At 40.0% G+C, this 10,517-nt stretch overlaps 1 protein-coding gene across 2 annotated transcripts; it reads right to left on the bottom strand.

Moving 5' to 3' along the window:
* Positions 1-225: 225 nt before the first annotated feature.
* On the bottom strand, positions 226-9,060 carry prlrb (prolactin receptor b). Of its 2 annotated transcripts, none has more exons than XM_069706532.1 (9): positions 8,986-9,060; positions 6,734-6,826; positions 5,675-5,807; positions 4,496-4,665; positions 2,809-2,972; positions 2,121-2,262; positions 1,934-2,030; positions 1,781-1,850; positions 226-1,695 (listed from the first exon to the last, which is right to left on the bottom strand). In XM_069706532.1, exons 2-9 carry the CDS (start codon positions 6,792-6,794, stop codon positions 940-942), a joined length of 1,593 nt encoding a protein of 530 aa, XP_069562633.1. In that variant the 5' UTR covers positions 6,795-6,826; positions 8,986-9,060; the 3' UTR covers positions 226-939. The 2 variants fall into 2 exon arrangements, with proteins under 2 accessions (XP_069562633.1, XP_069562636.1); XM_069706535.1 differs by having other exon boundaries at positions 1,934-1,964.
* Positions 9,061-10,517: the final 1,457 nt, after the last annotated feature.

Raw genomic sequence — 10,517 nt, 5'->3', positions numbered from 1 at the left:
ACATGAATTGAAAAAATATTTTACTTTTTTTTTGGTCATTTTTCAACAACTACCATTTGACAATATACAGCAGTGAATAACAGTGACATTTTTATCAAATGAGGTTTATTTCTAACAACAATTTAGCTCTTTGTTTCAGAAAGAAGAAATGTCTTCTATGAGATAACTTCAAAGTATAATTCACAGATGGTCCAGAGACCAAAAAAAAAAACACTACAAAATATATGAAAGTGTACTCTTCAAGCTCTTTTAATTGGTATTATCTGTAACCTGAGGCAACAACAATAAAACAGTGTAATGAATAAGATACAGATTTTCTTACACTAGATTATGTCACCACATTGTAATGTTTGTACTCCTGATCGTCTGCTGTCGTGTGAAGTCTCTGTCTTGCAGATCCAGATAAACCAGACAAACCAAAATTGACCTTAGCCTCAGAAATTAACAGCAGAAAGCATTACGTAATCATTTCATTGCCAACAGCCCTTTAAAGGATGAAACTTGAAAAGTTTTTCTTGGAAGTCAACAAATCACAGCGTGATATAGGTAATGTCAGAGCTCGACTATTGTCAAACAATAACTAAAAGTGGACTTGCAAGCAGTGAGATTGTACTTCAACACATCGTGCGTTGAGCTAAATGCAGTTACAGTTGATGTACAACATTTGAATTGCTGTTGGCACTACAGGAAACATTGGAGGATGAATAAAGTAATTTGATTTTATCCTCAGTGGACTTTTGAGTATCTGCAGTGAATTTCATGGAAATCAATCCAACAGCTGTTGAGACATTCCTCTGTAGACCACAGATGGTTTCGTCCTCTGGTGCCAATGAACGTCTCCAATGGCGATCCACCCGATAACAACGCAAAAATGTAGAATATCCTTTAACTGTGCAGTTGACTGTTATCATACATGAACAGTTTATATCACTAAAAACTTTAGATTAAAGGTGGTGCAGGAATAGTATCTACATATCCTGTCTCATTTAGTTCTGTACACACTCCCACTTTACTTGGTCCGTTCACATGAGGATGTCTTGGCTTTTGATTGGTGAAGTGTGTGTACTGATTACCCTTCTCCTTACAGGAAGAGTCAACTGAGTCACTTTCTTTCTGCAGGAAAACCACATTGTCACTATTCACCTCTTCCACCCTGCTGTAGTCCTCGGGCATGTTCTCCTTTAGCCTCTGAACGTCTGACCTACGCGGGGCGTTTTCTGTCTTGAGGACGAGAACGCCATCCCCGTTCACCTCTTTCACTCTGCTGTAGTCCACCTGTGTCACATCCACCTCCTCATGTCCATGAATGTCCACGTACCCGTTGTTGGCGAGCGGTTGGAATCTTGGACACTGTTGTCTCCGAGTGAGCCGCTGAGATGACTCCATGTTCGATGGGTTCTTCTCTTGGTGAGACGCACTGCTATTTACAAAGTGATCGATGTCATGCTCCTCAAACTTCTCCGAGTCTCTTTGGCTTGGGATCGACTCCTTGCATTTCATGTCCGACTCAAAGTGGAATCCGGCGGGAATGATCAAGCTTCTTTTCCTTTTTTGAGAACTGGAGGGATCTAGCAAAAGCGAGTCGTCGTGGTCGGACACGATGAGGTACTCCTCCATCTGGTCCTTCCAGGCCATCAGGGGAGGAAAAGTCTGGTTGACGATCAAGGCTTTAACGACATCTTCAGATTGCCCACTCTGGAAGGGTTGATTTAATACACTGTTATCAGCGTCAATGCAACGTTTTGGATATTCTGGAAATACAATGCGGCTGCAGCTCTACCTTGAGACGCTGAACATCGACTCCTCTTATCTTTGGACCAGGAACAGGGGGCAGAATACACTGCTTCACACTGAACCACAATAGAAACAGACACGAGTCAGATTATTCTTAACATTTTGCCGTCATAAAGAGAGTTTTATATCGGATACATACTCTTTCCTCTTCGTGACCACGATACATAATGCTGCAATGAGTGAAAGAGCAGAGAGGATGAAAACCAGTATCCAAAAGAGTCTCTCATTCTGAACATCTAAAAACAAAAAAAGCATTTTTGTATCAACTATTCAGTTGCTGCCTTGTACAGAAGCCAAAGGGGGAGCAGAGCGCCTCAAAGACTTACAGTCAGGGATTTTCACGTAGGTGGTGTTGGTCCACTCGCTCCAGGAGCCGTGGTCGAGTCTACAGCGCACTTGAACCATGCACACCACCCCAGGAGTGATGCTGTACAGGCTGAAATACGTTTGTGTACCGGATGTATAATCCTAGTGGGAGAGAGACCTTTAGGTCAAACAGCTGTTGAAAATGCATTTGTTCCAGCTGAATTCATGAATCTGATAATCCTGATTACATTGTAGTACACTGATATTCAGACTTACAGGTCCTGTATTTGACACTTTTCCAGTGTTTCATTTGCAGTCTAGATATCCATTAAGAGATATTTTTGTCAAGCTTTTCTCTGTAGCTCAAAGGACGGGCTGTTTTGTGACCGTCTTAAAGGAACAGTGATATCAGTGATCCTCTCCTCTGATTGGCTGACTCTTTTCTGAAGAGCTGTAAACTAACATTTGTGACATTACAAATTAGCAGAAGTCCAAACGACACAGTTCCTGAATCCAGGCTGTGTCCATTTCTCTGTGGGCTGAGCTTTATGACACTTTCAGAGTATTTATATCTGAAATCTGAACAAAAACAAAATAGGACCTTTAATGTATGCAAACTGCAAACACAGTACCCTGAAAAAGGCTTTTTGTTGTATACTGCATACTGTTGTGTGAGTCAAAGTGATTGGAGGCAGCCCCTCCACTCACCTTCCAGTCGTTGTGTTCTTGTTTGACTCTCAGTTGATATTTGATGGTGACCCAGCCGGACTTGGTGTCTGTGTTAGAGGGACGCTCCCATCGGACATGGAGATATGGAATGTCCTTCCTCTTCTCCACCAGCAGTGTAACATTTTCAGGAGCATTGGGCTTCACTGTTGAGCACAGACAGAAGAAGACTTGAAACGTCTACAGCCACACTATGTGTCTGTGAGGCTACATTATGGAACAATGGTGCTTTGAGCGAAATGTATAATGTTTTCCAGGTACAAAGTTTGCCATGTTTAATTTCTTGGTTTATTTTCTTGGTCTGATGATGATGATGGGAATGGCATTAGTTCTGTAGGTGTTTGATCATAAATCAATTAATTGGACAAGTTAAAATTTCAACCCAATGGTGGCAATTGGTGAAAATTTAGAGGATGACCAAAATCGTTTTGACTTAATTTGATAGGATCAGTGTAGATACAGACAGGAAATGAGTAGGAGGATTTGTAATGATATGAAAAAAAAAGGGTCTGGACTTGAACCATGGTATGTGCTTTAACTATTAGGCTACCTGAACACCCCTAAAGTCAATACAATTCTTCCTGAAGACGACATGGATGTTGGTACCAAGTTTCCCAGCGATCCATCCAGTACCTGAGAAACTCCTCAACTTGAGAGTAAACTGACCTGTTGGTTGTGCAAGAGAAAAGCATGGAGGGTCTCAAAAGCCATTAGGGCTCATATCTGAGGATGGATGTCTGTTTCCATCCATCCAACAGTAGTTGATATCATTTGCTCTCAAGCAAAGTAGTGACGCGACCATGCAACAGACCAGTACTGCCATATTTTAAGCAACGAGTGCCATCGGCAGAAACCTGCATGTTGGTCTTAGTCTCACACATGGGGGGTCCTTGTACACCGTGGGTCTTTGTACACCGAAAACGTAGAAAATATCTCATTTCAATAAAATACTGTATGTTTCAGTAAGTAATAGGGTTAGATCGTTGGGACAAGATGAATGCAGTGGTGTTGAAGTTTGCTTATGTGGGACAAGACTCACTCAACTGCCTAAATTTGCCTAAATGTGAAATTTGATCCAAGACTGTACACGAGTTTTACAGCGGGCACAAACCAGTTCTGCCTCGTTCTGTTCAGGTTTACGTTTGTGTCACTGTGTATTTTTCCATGTATCCTCGAGGAGCTCGAGAAGGCAGCCGAGCCAGTAAAACTGCACCAATCATCAGGTCAATCTGCACAGATCACCTTTTACTCTGATGAATACACATCTAGAAGTGGTCAGTAGTTCAAACAGTTTCCTTCCAGGTCTGACACAGTAGTAATTTTAGTTCTGTGTGAGTAAGTAATTTGAAGTCACAGTTAATTATGGACAAATTATCCTAATTATATCCACTGTGGTTCAATATATGAAGGCAAAGGGAGGTTAGTACTTTTTATAGATGTTGTACAGTAAGCAGAACAGTGAAGGCCCAAACACAGGAAGTATATTCTCCATGTTCATCATCATAACCTGTTTTCTGCCATTTTGTTTTCTAACTTGCTTTCATTTAAGTACAGAATTTATTTTACACACATTTGTGTGTGTCAGTCAACAAGAATGAGAGCATACTCACTCAACTTCTTTGGGAAGTTTGATTCATTCATCTCATTTCTTTTGAGAGTAACAACTTACCGATTTCCATCACGTCGATCTTTAACAGATCTGAGGAGGCGTTCCCGAGGGCGTTGGAGGCCACCACCGTCATGTAGTAGTCCACCCAGATGGAAGTGTGGTTCTTGTCAAAGAAACAGGAGTTATTTCCTGCCGAGCGGTAGTCCGGACACTCGTGCGTTCCCTCCAATCTGTGCACAGCCAAAAAAAAGACGTTTACTGACTCAGATATGTTTGAACACTCATCAGTATAGTTTTCTTAAGTCAGCAATGTAAATTAAAACTGAGCTGGTGGCAGTAAATACATATTAGCGCTCAATAATGAAGCACAGGACTGATAATCAGACACATCATTCAGGAACCACAGTGAAAGAGTTGTGAACCGTTTCCAGCCCGGTTGATTGTATCGTCAACCCGAATGTAGACTTGGTTTGAGGTTCTGGGAACATTTTTCCTTTTCTGCCGTCTGTTGTGATCTAAATACTTGTAATTTATTTTGGTGGTTGTACTTTAAAATAAAAACAAATAAAAAATCATTCTTAATTCAAGTTATACTGAAGAACTTTTAATAAAAGTTTGACAGTAATCAGTGTGGAGTTCTGGCTGGTTTACTTTCATTTTTTTAGGACTTTTCATCTTTATTGCTGAGTTTAAAACATTTGTCAAAAAAAGTTATCAAATTAAATTAGATAAGTTACATATATCATTTTTAACAGGGTAAATAGTCATCTTTAATTGCATTTAAAAAAAATAGCCTTCACAACGCTGTATATAAGGTAACAAAGTACAGCTGAAGCTGATCGGACTGTCAAATCAGTCATCATCAGTGTTGTTAGGATTCATCCTCTGGGGATCATCACTTAGATCTGTAGCAGTTCATCCTTGAGGAGTCCTGAACTACTAGTGTTGGCATCTTACCCAGAGGCCAGGCCAACTGAGGGTCTTGCAGCTGACCTAAGTGTTTGAAGTCCGCAGGCTTGTGCTCAGTTGACTGAGCGAGGATGTGAACACGGTGTTTGGTAGCTTTCCATTTGCTCGTCTAGAGCACAACACAACTAAACACAACACTTTTACTCTTACAAGCTCTCAGTGTGGGTGATTAACTTATCTGAAACGTAATGGGCCGCTGAATAAAAGCAAAATGTCCAAAACAGTCTTGAAATGAGTGTTGAGTAAAACCAAACCGGTGATCGGACCTACAGTTCTGTCTCGTAGTAGAAGTGGTGCTCGGTCGGCAGCCCTCCATCTGAGCCTGACGTCCACCAGCACGTAAACGTCTCCTTCTCAGGGGACCTGCAGCCGAGCAGGGCTGGTTTCCCTGGAAGTGACTCACCTGACAACACCGATGACAAGCAAGCATCAGCTCCCAGTTCCTACTGTAGCGCTAACACAATACAAACTGTGGTGAGGCAGCGATTTAAAATACACACTCTCTACCTTTATCTAGCCATGCAGACATTTTTGGTCATATTGTTTTGCTCAGATTTTGAGTTATGTGTCTTGAGTTTCCTTCACTCTTCACTCAAACTTTTTGGTTTGCTAAAATGATTTCAGATTCCTTAAACAAGGCAGTCAGTGATGCACAGATGTTAGCTCGCTACAAATGCATGACAGTGTGTTATAATATGTGATCTCAAAACTCAACAGCATCTCTTCCTCCAGTATTCTCTTTTTTCACCTTTTATGAGACAAAGCTCATGAAGTCTGATGGATGAGTAGGTGTGAATGCGAGCGTGCATGTCTGTTTCTGTCTGTCTTTCTGTGTTGGCCCTGCGATGGACTGGCGACCTGCCCAGAGTGAACCCTGCCTTCGCCCAAAGTCAGCTGGGATAAGCTCCAGCCCCCCTCCCCCTGTGTTCAGGATAAAGTGGATAAAGGTAGTGGATGGATGACTTAGTTTCTTTTACTACAGACTACAAAAATAGTAATGTCTTACTGGGAGAATATAGTCAGCACATTAACTTTTATGTTCTGGATTCAGTGTTTACTATCTCCGCTGTTTTCCGTTCTCTCAGACGTCACATAAATCCTTAACATACCAGAGACGGTGTTTCTGGAGATAGATACTACCTTTTCTTAAAAAGTAATTTTTCAACGATCTGAGCACGGAAAAATCTCCCAAACCTGAACAAATAAAGCCAAAACTATCCGCGTGTTAATGTCTGTGGGTTTAAACCGCTACCTTTTGAGGAAAGTGAATCTCTGGAGTGAATTTACCCTCATAGGTCAGAGATCAATTCATCAAGCACGTCAACTTACTGTTGCACTCTCTGGCTGCAGACAGCAACAACAGCACTGCCAACCCAAGACCTCTCCTCATCCTGGCACGCACTCTCTCTCGCACTCTGTGCCCTGATAAAGAAATTATATCACCCGCATGCAGTTAATGAGGCGATATATAAACCCGTGGTTCGGCTGCCTGTCGTGTTTTTACTTAAAACAATTAGTTATGGAGGGAAAACAGCGAGAACAGCCAACAGCTTTACATTCATGTTTAAGTCGACACAAACAGGCCACCTACGATTATCACGTGTTGATGAAACATGAGAGTCAGATTAGAAATATGTTAGAAGTAATATGAAATTCGTGATCTGACCGATGAAATCCTCATTTGACATCAGAGGAAGGATCTGACAAACATTCTGTGAGAGTTAAAAGTTAGTAAAAAAAAAAAAAAGCACATCAAAGGTGAGAAGTTATACAGGTTTCTGTTTTCAAATAGGATTTACTGGAATTATAGCCGGATAACTGGGCTGTTGGAATTCTGTTAAATTCAGTCATAAATCTCCATTGTTCGGGATAAAAACTTTATAACATGACATTTTTTTAATTCATCTGACTGAACCAAACACATTATTGATTTTGCAAATACTTTAGACAGAAAAAGAGAACAGGACTACCCCTAGGAAGTTGGGATATACAAAACATTACATTCAGCTGTGTCACTTGGAGGTCGTGTCACTGTGACAAACTGCCACTGAATGCAGAAATTACAAATATAACAAACAAACAAACAAGTCACCCTGAAGAGGTGTGGTGTAAAGATAGGTTCAAACAAAGACAAAAAAAAAAAAAAAAAAAATCCCCAAAACAACAACAAACAAAGAAAAAAAATAGGGGAGTGAGAGGAGGGGAGGGGAGAGGTTGCGTCTGATAGTCCACTGGTTGGATTGCAGCATCGTTCAAATAGTTTATGAAAGGTTTACTGGTCTCTTCGAAGGCAAACACTAATTATGTTTATGTATATTTTCTGCCTCCAGGGAGATCATCTTAGTTAAGATCCACCGACTCAGACAAAGATTAGGCACACAAAGACTTCTGAAACAACGGCATTTATGTTGGATGTCTGAGTTTAAAGCAAACACAGCTTCTACCCCGACAGTTTTCTGCAAGTTTGTGGACTCGCTGGAAATTGACTTACGCTTGGTTCAGAGTGAACACTGTAGATTTATGCTCCCCTGTTCAGACTCCAGTAGTGAGTTGCTGCGTAACAACCTTGAAATGTCTGCTGCGTTTAGTCACCAGAGGAAGGTGTAAAGAAACGTCCTTCAGTCTGTCATTTACAGGATGCCATAAATGGCTTAAACACCTTTTTATACTTTTGTTTTTCCTATTTTGGACAGAAAACAAAATGACAGGCAGCTCAGTTTCAGACTGCTACATTCGCTCTGAGTTTTAACAGGATCACTGACTCGAACATAGAGCTGATTCCTCAATTCTGGCAAAAGAAAATTCAGGACTACACGTCAAAAACAAAACCTCATCATAAATATTCAGCTCTACACATACAATTTACTGCAGCTTAACCTATTTTATATGTATTACATTATATATTTAATATTGTTTTACAGGAAAATTACATATCTGAACGGGTGAAGCTGACTAAACTTGAAATCTAATACCGAGAAAAACATTGAACTGCTAATCCTACATTATTAGGATTTGTCCAAAAACAGAAAAAGACATGCCTAATAGGATTTTGTCACATGCTGAATTACTGTTAAGTTGTCTGGCTGTATAATACATCACTGCAATATAGCTTAGGTGAGCACACAACAAAACAAAGCGATAATAATCAACCTTTTTAGTGTAAATTATTCTGCACCGTTTTATTGAATCGTTATCAGAAAAAGAAATAGATGCCTAAAATCTCGTTTTTTACTGCGTTTAGTTTCCTTTTTAGGTAATTTTTTTTCTGTTCTTGTGGACAAAATAATAGAAAAACTTTACAATAAAATAAAAATGTTCATCATATGTCCACACAAAATGCTTACAATGCGCCTAAACACCCTTTATAAATGAAACATTATATGCCAAGTTGCTCAAGGATAGACCTCCTTCATACATGTCATTTCATATACATGTGCTTTAACATGAAACTCCAACAACAAATGAATCCCTTACAAATTGATTCATGTAATAACTAGTCTGCGATGCATTTATATCAACGGGACATCACAACCAAAAGTGTCACAAAAACAAAAGAGAAAAGCAGGAGTAATTGAACTCACCTGTTCAGGACCTTTCTGAGTGATCTACATTTAATTGACGATGACATTCACAGAGGACGAAGCACCCTTCCTCAGTGGTGACTCTTTCTCACACCTGACGCTGCAGGTATGACCGGACATAAAGAAGAGAGGTGTGCTCTGCATCATCAGTGGGTGGAGCTTTGTTGTCGTCACGACTTGCCCACCTGATCGCAGTCAAAGATCGCGGGAGCAGCGAAGAGGTCTCACTTCTTCGGTCTAATTTCGTCTTCATAAAAACCCAGCCGTAGAAACCGGCTGGGTTTGTGGTATAGCTGGATTCAGCGACGTCATGAATAGAGAGCCACCCAGGGAACCCACGCTTCCTGGAAAACCTGGAATTAACATAACTGGAAATACCCTCTGGAAAATGAGGGAAATGTCCCGAGTCGTCCTGGAAAGTAATTCTGGTACTGTTGTCTTTTGATGAGAGCAAACTGATCTCTACGTCAACAAGCAGCTGAAGTCATGTTTTATGGACTAGATTAAATTAAATTTAAAAAAAAAAAATAAATAAATAAAAATTCCCCCCGGGATTAATAAAGTAAATACCATACCATACCATACCACCAAATTAGAAAAATAGCGACAATTTAATGACCAAGAGAATTGCTTCTTTAAAAAGAGGTGAAGGGTGCGAACCAATATCCAAACGGTATATTCTTCTTAACAAAAAGAAAAAGAAAGAAGAATTTTTCCTCAACTACCAGAACTTTTAACAGTTGCCACCTTACTGTAAAGTCAAATATGGAGCGCCTCAGATTTATGGCTGTGGTCTAATCCACAGGAGTAATGCTTTACAGGCCAAACTGGGTTTTGTACCTGACCTACTCCTAGAGAGATCATTCATCTAATATTAACCTGGTACCCAGATTAATATCACAGCCATATGACAGTTTTGATTTGTTTTTACTGTTTTCAGGTTTTAACTGTGTCCAAGTTTCATAAGACAAAAGAATACAAAAAAAATGCAGCATGTAGATTGAATTATAGCCTATTATGTTTTATTATTGCTGTGTTTTCAGAGTCAAGGCAATGTACTGTTGTTCATAATCTTCAGGGGTGGGCCTAAAAAAATTCAGGAAAATGGATAAACCTCATGAATATGTTTTTTCATAAATGTTCTGAAGATGTGAAATTTGATCCGAGACTGTACACAAGTTTTACACAAACCAGTTCTGCCTCATTCTGTTCAGGTTAACATTTGTGTCACTCAAGAAGGCAGCCCAGCCATTAAAACTGTACCAATTATCAGCTCAATATGCACAGATAATTTTTACTCTGATCAATACATAGATCTAGTGGTGGTCAGTAGCTCAAACACTTTCCCTCCTGGTCTGACACCACCATAATCACTGCCAGGAAATTCTCAATGTGTCCACAGAGACATAAAACAACAATCCATGAAGGCAAATGGAGGTTGGAGCTTTTTTTTATAGACATTGTACAGAAAGCAGATCAGTGAGGGTCCAAACACGGAAATCATATTCCACATATTTATAACTCAGAAAATG

Source organism: Brachyistius frenatus, unplaced genomic scaffold (assembly GCF_029030835.1).
Source record: "Brachyistius frenatus isolate BFR_SWC_R1_liver_20210118 unplaced genomic scaffold, ASM2903083v1 Contig_63, whole genome shotgun sequence".
In the NCBI taxonomy this organism is placed as follows: Eukaryota; Metazoa; Chordata; class Actinopteri; family Embiotocidae; genus Brachyistius; species Brachyistius frenatus.
This window is presented reverse-complemented; position numbering and strand designations above follow the sequence as displayed.

Coding starts and splice junctions, on each gene's coding strand:
- prlrb (XM_069706532.1), bottom strand. CDS start 6,794: ATGAGGAGAGGTCTTGGGTTGGCAGTGCTGTTGTTGCTGTCTGCAGCC. Junction 4,666..5,674: donor TTCTACTACGAGACAGAACT/GTAGGTCCGATC, acceptor GGCTGTGCACAG/ATTGGAGGGAACGCACGAGT. Junction 2,263..2,808: donor AAGAACACAACGACTGGAAG/GTGAGTGGAGGG, acceptor CTCTCCCACTAG/GATTATACATCCGGTACACA.